Raw genomic sequence first — 22476 nt, forward strand, 5'->3', positions numbered from 1 at the left:
CTTGTCCCGATTTAGCTCGTAAAGTCGCTCAGTTCTAACAAAAATACCAGCTAAAGCTCGTCTTTATCGGTGCAGCTTTCCACAGAATCCGATGTCAGACCGTGGAACAAGTGAACAAAACAAGGAAGCTCAGAGACGCGATCTTTGCCGGCCGTTTAATGCACTACATCTCCCATGATGCATTGGGTTGTGAGAGTGACAGCGCTCAAGGAGATCTGTTGTTAAACGTCTTGAAATCAACGAACACACATCAAACTGTTTTTACATCTTCTAACTTAACTTTTATTGCATCTTTTAGAAAAAAACAGCTGCAGTTTCAAGCTTTTTCTGCCACAATTATCTCAAAAATGCATGTGAGATTGTGGAGGGGCTGTAGATCAATACAGACTGAGTTTCTCCGTTTTTTTTGTTTTTTTAAATTTTTGGATCCTGGTGTGCCGCGGGATTTTTTTTAAGGTTAAAGTGTGCCGTGGCTCAGAAAAGGTTGAAAAACACTGGTCTACATATCCTTCATCAGTAAAATGCCACAAGAACATGTTAAAAAAAATTAAAGAAAATTTCTTTTGGAGTGGGTCTTTAAGCATAGGCAAGGTAAGCAGGTTCACTTAATGGTAGGGTATCTTGTTATAAGGGGAAATGAGGGAAGCACCCAGGCACAAAGAGGAGGAGGAGGCAGGAGGTCCCAGGAAACAGGAGCTTTAATAACTAAACTAAACAAACCAAAGTACCACTGCTGAGCAGGACTGAAACACTCGAAAACTTGAAACACTAGAAAGACACTGAAAACGTGGAACATCAAAACGACAAACTATGGACCAGCACAGGAGGAAGGGAAAGACAAGATTTAAATACACACAGCCAAGACGAGACACAGGTGAACACAATCAGGACAGATGGGGAAAAGGAAAAACTCGCAACCAACAGAAAGCAGGAAATTCTACAAAATAAAACAGGGAGTTAACTCAAAGCATCACAGAGCAAAAAACAACTAGAACACAAAAGCAAAGAAACCAAAAACGTGACATATCTATATCAAAATGTGTGAATGGAGAGAGATTGCATGTGGTTGTTGTGCTAGAGCATAAACACTCACCAGGGTTCATCTTCAGCCTGCTGGAGCTCACCACATGGCCTTCAGAAGATGTCCTAGCTTTTAAAGCATGACATGAAAATATATATCATTTTAAAATAAAATAAAATCAATTCAATCTAGCTTGAAGGATGCTTTTGCCTGCCATTATCTTTTTAATTATTGGAAAGAAAAAGAAAATGGAGAAGCAGAAGCAATGCTGGAACCAGCCCCCTAAATAGTCTTTTACATCTAATGAACATCATGAAAAGGGTCTATGCGTTCTCTGATCTATATTCAGCAGTGGAGTTGGTGTTTTAAGCTCCACCTGAGCTGAAGATGAGAAGGAGAATTAGAAGTATCATTTTTACAACCTCTGCGAGCAGTTGTTGATTTTGACTTCCATTTGGTTGCAGCAAATGGAAGGCTGTGATTTCTGCCACTTTAAAATAATGGTTATCTGTGGGGCTGCACCTTTTTGCAGTGTTCTAGAAAAAATCAGGTTGAATTCTAAATGCAGCAACTTCATATGAGCCTTGAGAGGATCCTCAATGTTATGACTCTGGCTACATTTGGGAGTAAACGCCTAACATGAAGAAAAACGTCCCATTGATTATTCGGAACTTCGTAGTAGAGTTATGAATTACTGGGGCGTTACAGTGTTCTGGTTAAAAATACTTAATACTTGTGAATACTTGATTCTGATTGGCTTCTGGGTGTGGATTAAAAAGAGATAATGGACAGTAATAATGCATACGTTCCGGTCACATAGACAAATGTTCTCTATCACTGCGGTGGCTTCTTTGAAACAAATTTTTGCTTCATCTTCTGGACAAAAACAAGTGATGGGAGGTGAACTTTCTCTCTGAACTGATGCTTTATCTAACCTATCATGACGATCAGCATATATATCACTTTCCTTTGCCGCTGCAGTCGAGGTCAGTGCCTGCTCAGATATTACCATGACAACATGCCCCATAAAATAGTCAGCTTTTTTGAAAAAGTGATTCAAACCAGAAGAATTATCAAGAATAAAGTACTAAAAATTGATTGAATGTTTTTCTTTTGTAAATGACCATGGTATAACCGGGATAATGGCCTTCAACGTGTATGATAACTGACACCTTAGATATCATAAATTAATGGACTTCATGGAAGCAGGCTTCCACGTTGTTCGTTAATTTCTGATAATGGACAACTCGTTGGCCCTTATCCCTTAAATATATACACACCAAAAACTAATTTCATTGTGCCTGCTATTGCTGTATCAACAATTTGGTGATAGCTATCATATTTAATGCACTGCAGGGTGCAATGAAGGTTTTATTTTCAAACTTGTGTCATATATAAGGCACACCAAACTATATAGGATGGCCCGTTTGACACGGACGCTCACCTTCATGAAACAGAGTGGTTCTCGGCACAATGTTTCCGGGCGAGTGTCAACTAGCGCAGATCACATGGTTGATGACGTATGAAGTGCCAAATACATTGTTTAGTCGAACCACGGTTCAGATGTCACTTGTGTTTGAACAGTTGGGCGCGTTATTCTCTATAAGTACAAATGAATCCCGAACGTTTCACGACCAGTTCTATTGTTTCCCCTGTATTGGAATCAGTGTCAGTTCATTGCACTTTACCATGGCTCCTGGTAAAAAACGTACTGTGGCTCAGGATCGTTTCAACTCGGTTTCTCCTAATAAGATAATACACTTTGAATACAACTATGTTTTGGATGATCACACTGTTCCACTATTTGGAAATAGCATGGGTGCTTAAGCACAAATACAAGGTACATGTGCATTGAAATGAAAACCCCAGGTTAAATGTGTCATTCTCCCTGCTTCCAGGTATCACAACCGTCCTGACCATGACGACCCTCAGCATCAGCGCCCGCCACTCCCTTCCAAAAGTTTCTTATGCTACAGCAATGGATTGGTTCATAGCCGTTTGCTTTGCCTTTGTCTTCTCTGCTCTTATTGAGTTTGCGGCTGTCAACTACTTCTCCACGCTTCAGGCCAATCGGGAACTGCGGAAAGCAGCAGCCATGAGGGCGGCAGCTCAAGAGGCAGCAGCTGTGGCCGCAGCTGCGGCCACTGGAAACGATGGCGAGGTTTCATCAGTGAGTCTTTCTCCCTGTGTTAACACACGCCATGCAGTAACATCACATGTGATTCCCATAGTTTAAAATGAACAAGCTGAGGATGGTAGGCGGGTCTTATGGTTGCCTTAATAAATACATTTCTACATACATTTTTACTCATTTGTTTGAATGGCAAAATATTTCTAATCTAAAATACTTACTGTGGAACTACTCAAGATGTAAACACGTTTCTAAATATAGCTGGAAGTTATAAATCCCCAATCCATGTAATGCCTTAAAAATAAAAGTATCCAGAGATTACTGCTGTTGTACTTGGACAGGCCGTATAAACTGCTGAGTTGAGGCAAACAGATTGCATGCAGTCACTCATCACGTAATGGTATGTTGTGTTTTTTTTTCTGAAAAATGACAATTCATTATCTAAAAGGCAGTAAAATTGGATTTACATCTTGTGCTTTCAGGGATTTTTCTTTAGATGCTTAAAACATTTTTTATGTAATGTTAGTTAGAAAACGACTTCGTGGTCTGAAATCTTAGCTAATAAAAGCACCTGAACGTTTTAAGTTTAATGTTTGAAGACCGAGTAAACCAAAAAGACTTGTGTACTCAATAGTTGAAAAAACAGGCTTGACCTTTTGAAACATTATTGTTGTTTTGGGAGCCATCTATAACCCAGAACAATGGTATTTTCAGTAAAAACCTCTTATGTTTAGTTTTTCTTTTCTATTTTGTCAAGATATGTGAATGTTAGCTCAAAACTCACTTAATGCTCGAAAAAAAAAAAGCGTGTGTATATGTAAATTAAAATGGTTGAAGAAAGATAAAACAGGGTGGAAATTGAATATTTGGAAAGTGAATTATAAAATTTAAGAAAAATATTTAAAATGAAAAACAAGATTCCAAAAGTAGGTCATCCGCAACAGGTGAGATTGATTAAACCTGCATCCGCACGCCTGTGCGCGCATGGTGATTTACGTGTCGTGCAAAAGCGGTGATCACTGGTCAGACAGTGAACAGCGAACTGAAGGAAGCAGACGTTTGGGCCAACCATCAGATTAAAGAAAAATCCCGAACAAGGCACCTAAAAAAGTGGAGAGGCAGCCGGTAAGATGCGGAAGTGATCGGGGGTTGATGAGCTGTTTCAGGGGCGCCTTTAGAGATCAGCTGTCTATCGCGTTATCGGTGCGCTTTAGACGTGAATTGTTTGAAATGTATTTTCTATGCCTGTTTGATTAATTGATCACGGTGCATTGTTGTGTGAAACTTGATCATTTGAAATATGATATTTTGGTATTTGAAATTAAATTATAGTTATTTGTAATTTGATTGTAAAACAGAATATATTTTCACAAGTATTATTTCTGTACAGGTTTTTCACCTTGCTTGGTTTCTTCTACTCATTAACACTGGAAAAGGTGTCCGTCTAAAGTCAAATACAAATAAAGAAAAGAGACACGTTCATGGAGTTCTTGATTCATGAGTGGAGTCCTGCTGGCATTTCCTCCATTTGACGATTTCCCCTTCAAGTGGGGCAAAATAACTTGACAGTGAATATAGTCAGCTTCTGTTAAAATCTCACTCCGACCATGTTTTGATTAATTTAAAAAGAATTTCCAGTTTTTTGTCTTTATTGAAAGTTTACGTAGGATAAGAAGCACTGTATGAATGAGTCAAGACTGTGACAACAGTCAGATTAGATGCTCCATATGGCATAGAAGTGTCTATTTACTGCATTTTTTGAGAAGGACAGATGTTTGACAGGTTGTTTGTGTTTTCTGTCAGTTTATTTAATTCAAACAGTCAAAAGAAAGATTTGGAATATTTTTTTTACAGAAGTGAAACATCAGAAATAATAGCACAAACAAAGATTAGATGGTTTGTAAAGGCTGCGTTTATTTTGTTAAGGTTTTCATTCCATCTGTGCATGAAAAATGTTGTTTCTCTGATAGTGGCTTGGTTAGTTTTTGCACTTAAGATACAGACACACAGGACCCGTCCAAGAACCTGCGTTTAGCGGGTATAGCCCATAGTGTTCATTCTGGACGAGGAGGGAGGGGTTTCTTCTTTCACTTGCCAAGTGCTTGCCAATGCATGTCTGCCACCTACAATTGGAAGAGGCTTGGTGCAAAATGTCGAAGCAGAACAAATTTTGCGAATCCTGCTACAGGCTTTTTCTTTTACAGCTCTATTCCATTATATGAAAGGCTTGGTGTCATACTGTATTTCTCTCTGGGAAAAATTTGCAATTATTAATTTCTCCATGATCAATTTTCAAATGGTTTGCACTGCCATCCATGCCCCACTACCAAATCTAAGTCCCTGATTGGTCAAAATTCAACTAGGTTTAACTTTCAACTTGTGTTCAATGATCACTTGTTTTGTACGTACAGCCCAAAAATGGTTGTAAAAACTCGCATAGCTACACGTGAATGCAAGAATTTTGAATGCCCAAAACATGTGTTTACATAGACTTTTCATTGGAAATGGCCGCTTGAACGTGCATTGCTGAAGGCAGTGTGAACATAACTTTAGAGTTTGACTTGTCTGTCACAATCTGACTGTCACAATCAAGTGGTCAAAAATCTGGTGTGTCTACAGTAGAGTTGCCACTATTTCTGGTTTAATTCTCAAACATATAAAAATAAAGAGAGACTCCATGTTGAAGAAGTCTGGTTTTTAAACTGAACCTCCTTCAGTAAGGGTCATTTTCCTTATGCTTAAAATCTCATTAAAAATTCAGAATACTCTTATTTGTTATGATACATTGTTGGGATAAATAACTGTGTATTTTCTTTCACTGGATATACTTATTAATCTTACTTATGCATTGACAGTTGGTCAGTGAAATTCTAAAATGGTGTGGAGTGGCATTCTTAAGTGGAGTGGCACTTACAACACATCCTCTTTGTATTGTTCCGCATATTTACCCAGTAGTAGAATTACAACTCGATGCCAAGTAAAATGTTTATGGGTCAGAAACTATCACCCTACCAACACCTTTTTTTTTTTTTTTACTGTACTTAAAGCATCCTCACACTGCACAGTTTGTTTCATAAACCTTTATGAAATACAAATGCAAACTGTACCTTTGGTCAGGCCCTGCGACAGACTGGCTACCTGTCCAGGATGTCCCCTGCCTTCGTCCACTAGTGGCTGGGATAGGCTCCGGCAGCCTCGTGACCCCGAAAGGGAACAAACAGCTGAATGAATGAATTAATGAATCTGTGGTCAGTCTTGTAGAACAAAACTTAGTTTGCAGCAGGGCCTTCTGCATAAAGAATAGTAAATAGTGCAATATTTTTGATTTATTGCACCACTGCATGTTTATCAATCACATCAGATGTATTTTGGACTAGAGTCCACCTGCTCAGGTCAGCTGTGGTTTCTTGACTGCGCCTAAGTGAGGGTTGCAATGCTTGAAGCTGCCAGTCACACTGGGCTTTGAAAGTCAAATTAACTTTGAGACTTATCTTGCACATTGTGGGGCTTTATTTGTTTCTAAATATGATCAATTATGGCAATCTACATTTGTAAATACTCTCCAAAGTCTCTTCTTGACAAATTATCTAAAGGTAAAGGTTTTACCACTCCGGTTTAGCTGCTTATTGTTGACATGAATTTATATTAAGGATTTTGTCTATTACATGACTTGATGAAACACATATCGGACATTTTGAAGTTTCCCACACGGAATGTCACCCTTAATGCAGACGTTACGCCAAGCTTCACTCTTATCAGACAAGAGCAGGTGTCAGAGGTCGCTGTTGAACCTGATAATTTTACAGAGAGAGGCTGTAAAGCTGATGAATCTGTTTCTGCTGAGGCGGGATGCCAGAGAGATATTTGGCATCACCATTGTGACTCACTACATCCAACCTGCTTTGTCTTAGCGGTCCATACTACTGTTGGTATGGTGAATGTTTGTGTTGCTCACTTTTTAGTAGTGGTTGACCCAGAACAGTTAACACATGTTGCGGTGCTTACTTCTTGGATGGAGTGACGGTCTTTTTCAAAGTGGGATGTGGTAGAATGACACATTCAGGCTGTTAATGAGCAGCTCATGAATATGAAAAATCTATTTGAAGAAGTGACTTCAGTTCGGCTCCCAGAAGGACCATTTCACATGCCATTTTTAAGAAATCCATGTTAACTATACTCCACTACTCATAACAAAAAAACTCAATTCTCCCAGTTTAGTTTAGTTTAGTTTAGTTTAGTTTAGTTTAGTTTAGTTTAGTTTAGTTTAGTTTAGTTTAGTTTAGTTTAGTTTAGTTTTCCACAATATGTCAAAGCAAAAAATCCCCTTACAGTACAGAATGTGGAAAAAATGGAGATCCCTGAAGCAGCTGCTTATTATTAGGGGTCCAGCATTTTATACAAGCATAAAAGTACAGAAGATTAGAGGCGGAAGGAAAAGAAAAAGAAAAAAGAAAAGAAAATAATTAAATAAATAAAATACAATAATAGTATGAGAAAATGATGGTAATATAGTGGAAAGTGTTGTTCAAATTCATTGTCCCTATTGTCCAACATAAACTGAGGCGTGTGGCCATATAAGTATCAACAAAGGAGAAATCACACACGTTAATAGGTGGCTTCGGTCGGAGCAGCATTTGTACAGTATGTTGGCAGTAATAGCAATTCCAGTTTCCTTTTAAACATGTATATTGTAGCAGACTGTTTAACATCATTGTCTAATATATTCCAATTTTGTGGACCTCTAGTACAAACAGAGAAGCTTGTACATTGTAACTTTCTGTTTTTGCCTTTTAGCATATGCTTTCCCCTGGTGTCATGGTGATAAGAGGGCAAAAAAAGTGGCATGAGGTCACACAAACGACTAATTTATTAACTACACTGTACATTGTGCGTGCGTCATGATACGTGTTAAGTTCCGGTAACTTCAGAAGGCTGTATCTGTGGAAGAGTGGATCCGTTGGAGAATTTGGCGTGGACCAGGTTATTGCTCTTATTGCTTTTTTTGTGTAATCTGGAGTTTTGTCGTGTAGGTAGAGAATGTGTTATTCCATATGATGTTACAGTAATTCAGGTGAGGCTCAAACAGGGATCTGTATAATGTTAGCAATGCATCTGATGAGAGCATGTGCCGAATCTTATAGAATAAACCAACAAATTTAGATAATTTTTTAACTAGTTCTTCTATCTGTTTTTTAAAATTTATAAATTGATCTATATGGATTCCAAGAAATTTTATTGAGTCCACCTGTTGTAAAGATCGCCCATCTATATTTATGTTTAATTTCCTGTAGGTGGATTTGTGTCTGGATGTGTGGAATATGATAAAAAAGGTTTTGCTAGTGTTTAATGACAAGTTATTGCATTTGAACCAAGTATCTACTTTTACTATTTTTTCATTTAGGAGTTTTTCTAATAGGTCCATATTTCTATGTGATATGAATAAACTAGTATCGTCTGCAAAAGTATTTTGTGGATGGCGCCGTAACAGTAAACGCAATCATTTATATAAATTATGAAGAGAAGTGGTCCCAATATGGATCCTTGTGGTACACCCGTTTGAATGTTGAGTTTCTGTGATTTTAGTTCATCAACTTTTACATATTGCTCTCTTCCACAGATATAACTCCTGAACCATTGAAGCACTAATCCCCTGACCCCGTAATGCCTTAATTTGCTGAGTAGTATTTCATGATCTAGTGTCAAATGCCTTTGAAAGATCCAGAAAAACCCCAATACCATATTCACCTCTTTCAAAGGCGTCATTAATTTTTTCTACAAGATCTAAGATAGCCATACCCGTGGTGCTGTTTTTCCTAAAGCCATATTGTTGAGACACTAGTACATTGTGTTTTACAAAATAGTCTGATAATCTTGAGTACACAACTCGCTCAAATACTTTGGAAAGAATTGGCAGTATTAATGTGGGTCTATAATTTTTAATATCATATTTGTCCCCAGACTTATATATGGGTATTATTTGAGCTGTTTTAGTCATTTTTGGGACTTTGCTATGTGTTAATGAAAGATTAATGGTGTAAGCGAGAGGTTCTGTTGTGCACATATGAACAAGTATTGCCATTCCTCCATTGCCAATCATTCTTTTGTTTTTGTTTTGGTCTAAATCAGGGGTCGGGAACCTTTTTGGCCAAGAGAGCCATAAACGCCACATATTTTGAAATGTAATTTCGAAAGAGCCATACAATAATGTAGTGTCCTTTTCCCACACTGAGACTTAACCTCTTTTAAGGTTCTTTATTCTGGTTAATGCAGGCTGTAACAAATGCCGTAAATTAATTCAGCAACTCCTGAATCTCTCCCGCCGAGACGAGAGCGCTTCTCCCAACTTTATATTCCCCCCTCCTGCTCCAGCCCTCCCATTTCCCTTATTTGGCCCATGGCTGAACACCATTGGTCCAAACTACCTAATAACAGGCTGAGCGACAGAACTGAGAGCCAATCAGATGCGTTCAATGAACTTCAGAACTTTCAACGCGGCCCAACAGCCGCTCAGTCCGCGACAATATGTTTAAAACTAAAAATACAAATGAATGTGTGCATTTTATTTAATTTCAACATTTTTAAAGGACAATAAGTCTGTGGATTCTTTTTAATAACATTGTTATGCTGTTGCTTATAAATGATGAGTATTTCTCGTGGTAGTTCTGATGGTCTGGTCTGGTTGATACGTGGTGAGTTTCTGCTTCATGCAGGCGTTGAGACTTTAAACGTGATCGTAGGTCTGAATGTTCTGTAGATGTGAGACAGACATGGAACCAAACACACACTCACACACTGCAGTGAGTGACGGGCAGTGGGTTTTACGTTTTTACAATCCCTGCGCGATTCACCTACTGGCCGTGCCCACACACCTCACCCCCACCCTCTGCTTTCTTCCTCACACATCCCGTCCCCGCAACTGCGCGCTCTTTCTCAGAGACGGGAGGGCGCAGTTTTAGGCACGGCAATTCACAGGTTTCCAGGTGGTACAAACTCTGTGAAATAATAGATAATAGTAAACTGATAGCGCTGGCGCAGATTTTTCTCTCTAAGCACCGCTACGACTGCGCGCTTCTGGCATCGCATCGCGCCCGAGAAGGACTGGTCTAATGAAAAAAAAATATAATTAAGGATTTGTCTGCGAGCCACATGTGACCATCAAAAGAGTCATATATGGCTCGCGAGCCATAGGTTCCCGACCCCTGGTCTAAATAAATGAACAATACAATCTCCACTTTATCCACAGCTACCTCCTCACATTAACAAAAAAGACTGAACACAATCAAAGTTTTTACATCTATGTGCCTAATCTGAAGTAAATTATATCTAACCACATCCAGTTTGCTCATCAATTGTAGAAAAAAAGTATTATCCAACCATCTAGTGCCATTATATCATCCATCCATTCCTCTCTCCCAGTCCTCCGCTCATCCCTGTAACTGTGTGATAACCACAGAGACTGACATGAGGGAACAGCCAGTGGCTCTGTGAACGATGTTGCAGCAGATTATGTAAGAGCCATAGATTAAGGGAATAGCCAGCAGATCACTGCAGGCTCACTAAAAGGAGGGCAGGCACCACAATGAAGCAGAGAGGGGCCTGAAAAACCAGGCCACTTTGAAGGAGAAGGTGGATAGATTGATGCGAGGGACAAGCATGTGTTTGCGGTTGTGGTGTGGGAGTGGGTTAAGGGAAAGATGGAAAGGAAGAGATGCATCGGGAGACTCTTCACCACACACAGGACAGAGAAAGGTAGACATTTGGAGCAGGAATAGTCTGCTATGCATGGCTGTAACCTGTAACTGAGGTCAGTTGAGCTGTATTGAAACTATGGGCTTCAGGAGATGAAATATAATATGTGTTAGACATAAAAATAATACATTTACAAAGAAATTAGAAAAGGTGCTTTACTTGCAGTGACTGAGATAGCTATATGAGATTCAGGGAGTCATTAAGAAAACACTATTTCATTACCAGAAAAAAAGGTAAAATAAGTTTATTTGGGCAAAACTGCATATGCCAGTTTGATAGAGGGGGTGTGATGCTTAACTTTTATTCAAAGAGTTTCGTTTGTATTTCATTGACCTTCAACAACCTTTGACAACTTTGGTAGAAGAGTCTATGTCTTGGGACATTTTTGGGGGTTTTCTGTCTCTTTTCTTGAGTCACAGCACCTTGTGACATTGTGCCTGGAATTTGAAGCATGTTCAGAAAACCTACAGTATGTAATTCAACCTACACAATAAATCTTTTTTATGCCATGTTCACACAGGGGATGTGTGTTCAGGAACGCAGATTCTTGAACATGGCTTTTAACATATAGTGTTTAGAATCCAATGTGACCATGTTTACAAATGTCATAGTGGATGTTTTTTCTTCTTCATAATTTTATTATCAACCTCAAAAAGTATATCACCTAGCTTGCTGCAGAATAGCTACAACATGTCTTTCCACATTCTGACTGACTGATCACGCCTGATCCATAGTGTTTGTCATAGGCTATGTCCGAATTCCATTAGTACTCACTACATAGTGCACTACATAATGCACTATATAGTGCGTTCACTATTTTGTAGTGCTGTCCGAAGCTACAATTCCAAAGTCGAGTGCCCTAGAAATTTTCTAGAATTATCTGCGAAAATCCAGTGTTTAATGACACTCAATAGATTGGCGATGCTAGGCCGCAATGCATTGTGCTAGGGTTGGGCGATGTCCCTTAAACTGGCAGTTGACGATGTTTGCAGTAAACCATCGGGATGGACGATGATACCGTCGGGGGGGGGGGTAATTTTTCGTTATTATAAATATTATATAATTATTATTCGTTATTTTACTTTCTATGTTTTATTTCCCAACTAATGACTCATCCGCGATGATCCAGTATAAACTGAGGGAAGTGTCTTTAACAAAAAATAAATAAATAAATAAAAAATAGGAAAGAAGTTGTCCGTTCCCGCACTGAATTAGTCAAGTGTACCGGTGGAGCGCGGACTTACAGCTTTGTGTTTGAGGGGAAGGGGGGATGCTTTGTTACGTGTGCGCTATGTGTGGGAGACTTAGGACTGCGATCCGTCTCACAGCTCTAGGTGAACGAGCTAGGAGAACCGGTCTGAAAGTGTGTATCCGGGCAGAGCTCGGACCGTCAGCACACACAGCGGCTTTGGGACGGTGTGTGAGCTGTTCAAAGCAGAAATGTCGCTCATTCCTTTGAAACCGTAAACAATCACGTGGATTTGTGTTTCCAGTCGTGTCAAGACAAAATAAAGGCTGATGTTATTCCCACATATTTACGTGCAGCCAAGATGCAGATTGCAGAATGTATTTTATGTTCCTCCAAAGCAAATGTTGTTAGCCAGTGTTAGCATACTGCACCCTGGCTTCTTTCCGGCTCCGTTCTTCAACAGAAAAAGCACTGACTACACTGATTAAAATTAAAATGATGAGCTAACAGGCGCTTCATAATAACCGTAACATTAATAAAAGCACGTTTAGAAGATCATCTTGTATATTACCAAGCTGATCTATCTATGTAGATAGCCGCTCGGCCAAAACTAATTTCTTCTTCCTGTATTTCAAACACTACTGCGCATGTGCGAATGATTTATCCCGACCGAAAGTGTGACCCCATGTGAACGTTTGTTAAATTCTGAGCCCATGTACACGGTTGAATTCTAATCCGACCATTGATCCGATCAAGATATTTGCACACGTAAGCGCGGTTTATGTTGGGTACTCGCAGCCTGGCGGGGGCGTGGCATTACGATGGTGTCTCTCCATCGTGAGGTCAGTCACCAATCACGATGGACGATGGTATCGTCGATTTTCACTTCGTGAAATCAGCGATGTCATATTCGCCGTTTAAAGAAGCAGTGATCATTTTGTCGAAATTGTTTTTAAAATTCAGGGCACTAGGTATACACACACTATATAATTTTTTCATAGTTTGGGATTAGGGCAGACATAGCCTACAATTTCAAAATTGAGTGCCCTAGAAGTTTCCCAGAAGTCTCTGCAAAAAACCAGTGCACATCGATGCCCACTAGGGAAATATAGACAACGATGCATTGCTGTTGAACTATTTTGTGACACATATGTGTGTAGATGTGTTTTTTTAATGAAACCATCTACGTTTTCATCTTCAGAACACAGTGGATTCATAAATAGTCATCATTAAATGCTTGTATCAATAAGATTTTCTTTCATGCAATCAGTGTCGTCGTATTTCCTGTTTTAAAAAAATTAAAAAAGTAGTATCCAAATTGCTTTTAAAAACCAGGGCACTAGATAGTCCCACACTGTATAGATTTTTATTAATTAGCTAGTAGGGAGGGAATTTGGACATTGCCATAGGTTTTAAAGGCTGAAAACCAAAAGGGTATGTTGAATAAACTCCTTATCTATGAATATATTATTATATTATACTATGTTATTATCCTATTTATCTACATTTTTTGTCATTGCAGATGTTTTACATCAAAATATACCAAAAGGCTTTCATGTTTTCATTTTATCTTTACTTCAAGCAGCGGGTCAATAAAGAAAAAAGTAGGATCTTGTGAAGCCCCTTTTCATGAAAGTCATTAATTAATGACAACTCTGCTTGACGTCACGTTTCCCACATACTAATGCACAACACACACACGTTTATAAAGATGTCAAATAGAAACTTTTTCTATCCAACTTAGTATTTTAAACTGAGAGTGAATCTTTAGTGAGGAGCATGTTATTCTCATACTTCACAAGTGAAAGAATCCTACTACCTTTTTTTTAACAGCACATACAAAGTAAGTACAGATCTATATCACCAACAACCTCCAAAAGTGATGCACAAACATACGCCGACCAAGCTCCCACATAAATGAACCTCTGTCCACTTAATACGATGTAGTACACACGTGGCATGACCTTATTTCAAATGAACACCTACACATGCGATGAAAAGCAAACAGACACAATGGTGTGCAGCCCTATAGCTGCACATTTATACATGCATCTGTCAATGTTTATCCTCCCTCTGTCAAAGTGATGGAAATTAGAGCAGTAGATGAAAGGAAAGAGAAGCGGATCCCTTTGGGATTTGACCACCAAGAAGCCAAGCAAGCCTGTTGTCATCATCGAAAATAGCTTGTCATTTGGATCAGCTGTGCTTACCGTGCATGCAGCACTCAGTCAGAAGGCAGTACATGTAATCTAAACTTGTGCTGTGATACTCACTCACAGGGGCTTCACCGTGTTATTCAGACCTAATGTAAAATTGAAGTGGAGTGTACAACTATATGTTTCTTACAATGTGTTCCCACTTCATGTGATTCATCAACACATTTTCTCACTCATCTCTAGAAGAAAAGAACAGCTTCGGTTAAAATTAAACCAAACAATCGTTTTCGTCCTGATTGTGTGCCACAGGCACATGTGTGCAAAGCCTGAATACAGCTTAATGCCCAGTATTTGAAAAGCTGAATTATGATGCACATTAAAAGGTCCAGATGGTGTCATTTATTTTTTAAAAGTTTATATGTACATTTACCAACATGGCTTGCTCTCTTATTAAAAGCAAAGCTGATATGGAATAGATAAAGAAAATCTGGTTGATGAATATAAAAGGTCATAAAAATGCTCAGTGCCAGTTGTTAGAAGTTGGTGCTGTGATATTTCATTATGAGACTAAAAGGTCGCATGAAGAGAATTGTTGTAGTTGTTTTTAAGACAACCAATAATTAACTTTTAGGGGGCTTTAAAATAAGTACAACACATTGTTAAATATAGTCACAAAACAACATTGGCATTCTTGAATACAGTATATTTCTAAACTACCTGTAAGGTTTTTCTTTCTGTTTCAGTAACAAAAAGTACCAGAAATGTAGCCATTAAATCATATTTTGATTGAAGACATTGATCATATTCTTGGTGGTCCTGATGCATTAATAGTAGTAATAGTAGAGTAGTAATAGTAGAGTGTCAGGGCTCGGGTAATACCAAAGACTCTAATATGGTACTTTACCTTTGTCTCATTAAATCATTAATGCATGAAGCTAAAGAGCACAGAACTGCATGAGGCTCCAAAGCCTGTGGTCCTGACATACCTAACATTGCTGAAATGATAAGTTTCTAAGAAATAAATATGAGTTGTAATTGTTAACATTGTTGTGATAATTACAGTCTATTTTTTTTAATTATTTCTTGTCTTGAAAAAATGGCATCATGCTACATTTTACACTGGAGAAACTTTGTTTAACCTGCTTATCTCTCCTGTTTGCTTCATGTAGGTGGATGCCAGTAGTGTGCTGAAGAAGAGAATGAACTCCACCCCACTGTTTGAGCGTCCTGCCAAAACATTTCCAAACCCACCTGTCAATGCTCAAGCTTTCCTGCAGCAAGGTTCAGCAGTCCCGGCCAACAATGTTCTGACTGGCACCAGCATCATTGACAAATATTCCCGCATCCTCTTTCCTCTTTCATTTGGCGCCTTCAACCTGGTCTACTGGATTGTATATCTCACCAAGGACACTATGGAGACGTCCAGGTGAACAGATGGCATGACTGTTACAAAACATTCCAGCATTTGTTTTCTCTTCATAGATTTTTGCATGACAAAGAGAGTGGCTGTATTTAATTTTTATTAATTGTTATTCTTTTCTTTACTAAGTATTTTTAGTTCGGGATTTTTTAGTCACAGAGAAAAAGCATAATTCTTAGAATAAATTAACAGTTAAGTGCTAAAGAAAACTTTTAAGACAAAATGATATGATTTCTTTTTGAATATAGATGCTATAGTGGCCTAAGTAAAGGTATATTTTTCCTCGGATGGCAGCATTAACTCAAAACAGTATACTGTCGCTGTGAAAGCAGCATGTGCTGCCTTCAAGGCAACATCTTTTCTTGTGATTTAATGTAGGAAAATGCAAATCTATATTCAGCACGCATACAAAAGCGTGGCTGCAGAAAGGAAGTGGTTACGGGTACTGGAGCAGGTAGCCTGCAGTGCTGACCTGCCCCTGATAGAGATTTGGACTCAACAAATGGGAAGACAACGACCCCTTACTGTTGTAGGAGAAACGCAAAGCGGTCAAAAGGAAATGAGCAATTAAAAAAAAGTCACACATCAATAAAAGTGTTGCATTAGGGATCAAACTCAGAGGTTGTTTTCATGTTTTAAACCCACATGTAATCAAATGAGATACATCATTAAAAATATTGGAATAAATAAGCCATTTAAGCAGTTGCAATGTGCATTTAAAGTCATTGCAAACGTCTTACTGCAGACCAAAATAAAAAAAACATTTTAAAGATACAAGATGCTGTTTCAATAAATAAACAAACAAATAAATAAAATAGATTCTTCCTGGCAAATTTGTTGTAGACTTCCAGTCTAGTTCAGAGAATGTTTATTCAGTGTCATTTAGAGACAACTCCCCCCACCTCCTATTTTAGTGTTATAGAAAAAGTATGAGACCCTAAATGCACCTAACATGTTAAATCGTTGTTTAATGAAACTATTAACACATCAAAACAACACAAACTGATCTTAATTTAAACTTCTTTGTCTTTAAGCAATACTGGATCTGCAAAACATTTTTGTTTCATTCAAAACATTACATAATGAGTATATTATGAAGCAAATCAATAAACTAACAAGCTACCAGTGTTTTCATGGTAATTTAGGGTATTCAAGATTTATAATTACCGTTTTACAAGTGTTGTTTTCAAAATAAGCTTAAAATATAGAAAGATTCCTCTAATTTGTTCATTTCTAATAAACATGAGAATCAAATACGGTTCAGCTCATAAGAAAAGTGCAATTTATGAAGTGTTAAGATAATGTCTGTTGATTTGTTTAGAAGAGCCACTGAACAAAAGTGTATACCTGATTGCACATCACCACACTTTTGAGGGTTGGCTATCATGTGTTCACATCTATTGTACATGCTGCCAAAAATCCAAGAAAACGTGTTGAGAACAAAAACCGTCAAATTGTACTGAGATGTACATTCAAACATTTATGAAGTCTAGTATGACTCTGTTTTCTGAGACGCTTGATGAATTAACATCCAATCTTAGGATAGACAACTAGTGTCAAAAACTATAGAAAATGAGTTTGCGTAAGCCTTCAAAATGGCTCCCTACCAAAAATATTGAGGCCATCTCTCAACACACAGCTTGGCATGTTAGAGCTTTGATATTAGAGGAGAATTTGGCAAGGTGACCCTGGAGTCCAGCATCTTTTATAATCTTTCATCAGATTTCCATCAACATGCTTTTCTATGTGAAAATAAAAGACAAAGACTTTTATTTTTTAATTGATTTTATATTAAATAAGCACATTTTCTAAGCTGTTTTAAATTTATTTGCATTTCTACTTTTGAAGTTTGTATAGTAATTGATGTTCTTTTAATAATCTGAAATATATTGATTTACTTTTTATTCCAGATAAATAACAAATATTGATTTATTCTTCATTTAGCTTTAAGTAAAACAATCTTAGAAGTTTATTTAAATTATTCCGTTGAGGGATTTCTTTATCATAAGTATGCATGAAACAGAAAAAATATATAGATGTATGGTACTAAGCAATCCCACATCATTATCCTTCCACCACCGTGCCTAAAGGGTTTGAGATTATCCAAATGTCTCCTGGAGGTTCTAGTAAGTGAGGTTTATTGTAAATCTTGTGGTAAATCCTTTCTTTTATTTGAAGCACGAGTATCCTTTGTTTTTTTAATGTTGCCAATATAAATTGCATGTTTCAGAGTTGTTTTCCTCTTGCCCCTTCTGAGAATGATGGTTAGCAACAGTTGTTCCTCTAAAATAGTTGACAATCCTTTTTTTCTGCTTGACATTGTATCGTATTAAAAAACTCCTAAAAGTTTTCGCTGAAATGCTGCTAAAAGGTCGGCCCTTACACAATGCTGTTACAAAAGGTGATTTATAGAATTTTTATTGTGCTTTGTTACCTTATTCTTTGCAAGAGAGTAGTTAACATTTAAATTGTTCATTGTGGATTGTGGTGCTTGTTTGCTTAAAGTGTTATATATATTGTAAATTGAAATATTAAGTTTTATTACAGAATGGAAATATCTTTTTGATATGTAGTAACCATTTTAGTATTTATGCTGATGGACATTGCTTATTATACATTGTTTTTTTGGTGGCTGAGCACAAGAAACGCATTGCCATTGCAAAATACTACGTGAACTCATTTATATTAGATGGTCCTCCTTTATAGATGAGCTAAACCAAACAGAATGCTTTGTTTCTTGTCAGTGACAATGAGTATGCCTGTGCATCTGGAAGGCCACGGATACACAAGAGTATAAATGTGCCGTGCCAGCAGAGTCCATTGACTGCAGGTTATTTTAATGAATAGAGCCATTCAGGAACAGACATAAAGGAAACAGATTTGTTAAAAATGTCTCCACCATGAGAGGTCCTAGCTGTTTTGCTGAGTGGTTGCTGGTCGTGTCGCAGGCCGACTGGTGTTAGTGTTTAGGCAGAAGACGATGAGCTTTACTTCGCTCTGTTTGCTATCAGGCTGGTTTTGAAAAACAACTTTGTCTTTGTTCCTCATAAATCAAATTCACCAAATGCAGTTTCCAGCGTGACTCCTGTTTTTGACTGCGGGGCCAAAACAGTAACTTTTGTGTAATGATCATTCAATTACAGGCCACTCAGACAGGGGGTGAAGAAGACCAATTGAAACAGTGATTCCCTATCTATCATATATCCCTCCTGGGCTTTGTGGGGATTGCTACATCTCCCTGTGTCACCTTGTTTGTTTGTGCTTGCATGAATGCATTTAACAAACATCCATCTATGCTCACATCCTGCTTGTGTCCCCACACTATTGAGAAACATTTAAGAAAAAATATGTTGAACCTGGAAAATGGTTTCAGAGTTCTTGTTCCAACTGTGTTCTGTGCAATATTACGCCACCGTTCCATCCTTTTTATATGCCTTCATTAGAGTCTTCTGGGGATGGGGACTGGCTCAAATCTTTTCTGGTGACACCAGAAGTGCAACACAAGAAACTCAAGCTAACACGCTTGTGTTTAAGTTATGCATTCAAACCAAGGCATTCCGTCTGATTGCAAAGTCCTTAACCTTTACCCATTGATTCTGAAAACCATTTTGCTATGAGGTGGAAGTGCAGTCTACCACATCAATGGGCTACCTTTACATACTTGCCCTTATACTAAATTTCCTTATCAAGTCCCTTCCAAATTGCTCTCTCCATGGTGCAATGCATGCTCTCTGTTTCTGTTTGGACAAGGAGGAACAGATCAACAGGCTTAGTGGAGTCTAACTAGCCAAGCTTTTTGTATTAGTCATCCAAATTGTACAGACCAAAGGTTTTGTCCTTCAACAAAGCTGGAAGAAACTACATGGACTCTGTGGATTTCTACAGACACTTGAACAATTGCAGCATTACAGAAATAGGAAACCTGTCCAATAAGAAGGGATGTGACCAATAAAATGTCACATTTGTTCTTTTAGTGAATCATCAGCTTGATAAAACCACAAGCTGTGCATTTAAAGGACTAAATCTTAAATGTCATCATGTCATTGCCAACATAAATATTTTCCCTTAATCTCTCTTGTACTACATCCAAACACAAACACTGATTTGGATACCACACTTTGTCAGTAAAAAGGTCTTGATATTAAATTTTGATTAACACAAATGATAGCCTTGTTTGCATTTCACATGTTTGCACAGTGTCAACTCTCAACCCAAATACCTGCTCACCTTTCTACCATCCAAAATAGAGAAGCACCCTGCATGTTTCTGCCAGCAGCCATGTAAACTCAGTAACAGGAAATGACTGTCAGTGCTGTCAGGAGCGTCTCCTCTTTTAACACATCAGGATGTGGAGGTGTGAACCACCTTGGTGAAGTTCATGCCAGCCTTTTAACTTAGTTCTTTTTTTTGTGTGCATGTGTGTGTGTGGACGGTATTAGCTGTAAACAAAATAAAGCCTGGAAGAGCAACTCTGAAAGTAGCTATATAATAGTAGTTATATCACACAAATGTATGTTTGTTTAAATGAGCTGGCAGATGTTGAAGCCTAAGACATGTAGTAGGTGTGCATGTGTGGGAAGAATACTTTCATATGCATTATGCCTTAAAATAACAAGGGAAATGTGTCTTAACTTTATTTACTAATTAACCTTTTTCTTTTTCTTCTTGCATTGCAGGGACACCATCTAAGAAATTGTCTTCCTGGAAAATGTTTATACGAACTCTTATGAATACAAAAAACACATACAGTCACCTTTATGCTATATATTCACAAATTAAAATAGCAGAGAGGTGTTTGCCAGGCACTATTTTTGTGCTGCCTTGGTGTACTGAATTTCTTTTTAAGTTGTCCCACAAAAGGGAGTAGCTCCTGCTGCCAATTTGACCAGGGAGCTCAAATCCATGCAAGTCTCCAACTTTGGAAGAACTTCAAACAACCAGTACTTTTATTAATTACACTTCTGCACTGTTGAGAAAGAGGACCTACATTTGAGGACCTTCTTATTTTTTATAGCTATTTAAAATTGTGTCTATCTTGTGTTTTCAGTATGTTTTCTTGGTGAATGGGACATTGCCTGTCAGGTTGTATGTTCTCTTTTTCTTTGTTTCCTTCAACTGTAATGTGAGCATGCATTTTCAGGCATTAGTGTGACTTGCATGTGCACTGGACATGGTGCATTCCCTTTTTTTAGGTAGAACATGAATAAGGAAACTGTGTTGCGGCTGCATCTGTTGAAGCTCAGTAACGAAAGGTTCTGCAAAAATGTATTATCAAATTTGTATTTGTTTTTAACCTTTTTTTTATTATTTGTTTAGGCTCTGTAGTAACGTACATTTTGTTTGGAGTTTACAGAGTGGGAATGTGTACATGTTTTTTATAGTAAATTTCACAAAAAACTGTGGCCTGCAGGAACATTTCCTTTCACATGTATATGCAAATATTTACATGTAAAAGCTGAAACATGTGCATACAAGTCTTTAAAGATTGGAGATTTTCATGATGAAGGGATTAACATATATGTCCCAGATGTCCTAAAGACAGAAATAAACTTAAGCCTCTTTCAGACGTGCACTTTTCTACATTGAAACTGACGTCAACTGATCATGTTGGCTTCGTGTCAGTTCATGTTATCAAGTACAACCTGAGCAGAAATACACAAAAGGTAATCCTAAATGGTAAACACTACTTAAAAAATTATTGTTGGCTGAGAATGGACAGGTATGTAGTCGTTAACATCGGAGGACAGACAAAATCTATGTTTTTCTTTCATGGTCTTGGCCCAATAGGGGTGAAACGACTTAATGGATGAATCCAATTAAATTCCCACAATCCAACCAGATCTGTCTGAGGCAAGTTGTTAATCTTGTTTACATGTTTGTTTGTACACATTTAATTTACACTTGTTTATCTTGGAACAAGTACAAGGAATCTGGAAAACTTCACCCCCACTGTTTTATTACCCAGGTATTTATAATAATAATAATAATAAACTTTATTTATATAGCACTTTTCGAAATCCAGATTACAAAGTGCTGTACAGTTAATATGAGACAAAATCAGTGTTAAAAACATTTTCCAGTATGGAGAAATAAAACCAGCACACATATGAGATGGTGATAGTGGTTAGAATCAATAAAATAGATAAATCAGTCAAATCAATAAAATCAAGAAAACAATGAAATCGATAAAATCAATAAAATCAATAAAATACAATGTTTAGATTTAAGAACCAATAAAATCATTAAAAGCACGCCTATAGAGGTAGGTTTTTAAAAGAGATTTAAATACTGGTAGGGACCCAGCGAGCCTGATCTCTTCAGGGAGACTGTTCCAGAGTGTTGGGGCTCTTACAGCAAAGGCCCTATCTCCCCTGGTCTTCAATCTAGATTGTGGGACTGTTAAAAGGCCTTTTGCCAAAGATCTAAGATTGCGACCAGGTACGTAAGGAGTGAGGAGATCGGCTATATATTTAGGGGCCAGACCACAGAGTGCTTTAAAAGCAATCAATAAAATCTTAAAATCTATTCTAAAACGGACTGGGAGCCAGTGCAAAGACGCTAAAACTGGAGTGATATGGTCTCTCATTCTGGTTCCAGTTATGAGTCTGGTGGCAGCATTTTGGACTAACTGGAGTTGATACACACTCTGCTGTGAAAGGCATGTGTAGAGTGCGTTACAATAGTCCAAACGGGAAAAAATGAAAGCATGAATCACCATCTCAAGACATTTTTTTGATAGGAGGGGGGTTATCCTGTATAACCTATGTAGTTGCCAGAAACAAGATTTGACCACTGATTTAACATGTGTCT

General features: G+C 37.9%; 1 protein-coding gene across 2 annotated transcripts in view; it reads left to right on the forward strand.

Annotated features, from left to right (window-relative positions):
* The window catches only part of LOC101166926 (gamma-aminobutyric acid receptor subunit alpha-6-like), a 38762-nt gene extending 17256 nt beyond the window's left edge, over positions 1 to 21506 (forward strand). For both annotated transcript variants that reach the window (XM_023962605.1, XM_023962604.1), the window contains 3 exons: positions 2920 to 3191; positions 15416 to 15672; positions 20343 to 21506. In XM_023962605.1, the coding sequence (XP_023818373.1) occupies positions 2920 to 3191; positions 15416 to 15672; positions 20343 to 20355 (542 nt within the window). In that variant the 3' untranslated portion in view covers positions 20356 to 21506. The remainder of the gene's footprint in view (positions 1 to 2919; positions 3192 to 15415; positions 15673 to 20342) is intronic.
* Positions 21507 to 22476: the final 970 nt, after the last annotated feature.

This window comes from Oryzias latipes, chromosome 14 (assembly GCF_002234675.1).
Source record: "Oryzias latipes chromosome 14, ASM223467v1".
Lineage (NCBI taxonomy): Eukaryota > Metazoa > Chordata > Actinopteri > Beloniformes > Adrianichthyidae > Oryzias > Oryzias latipes.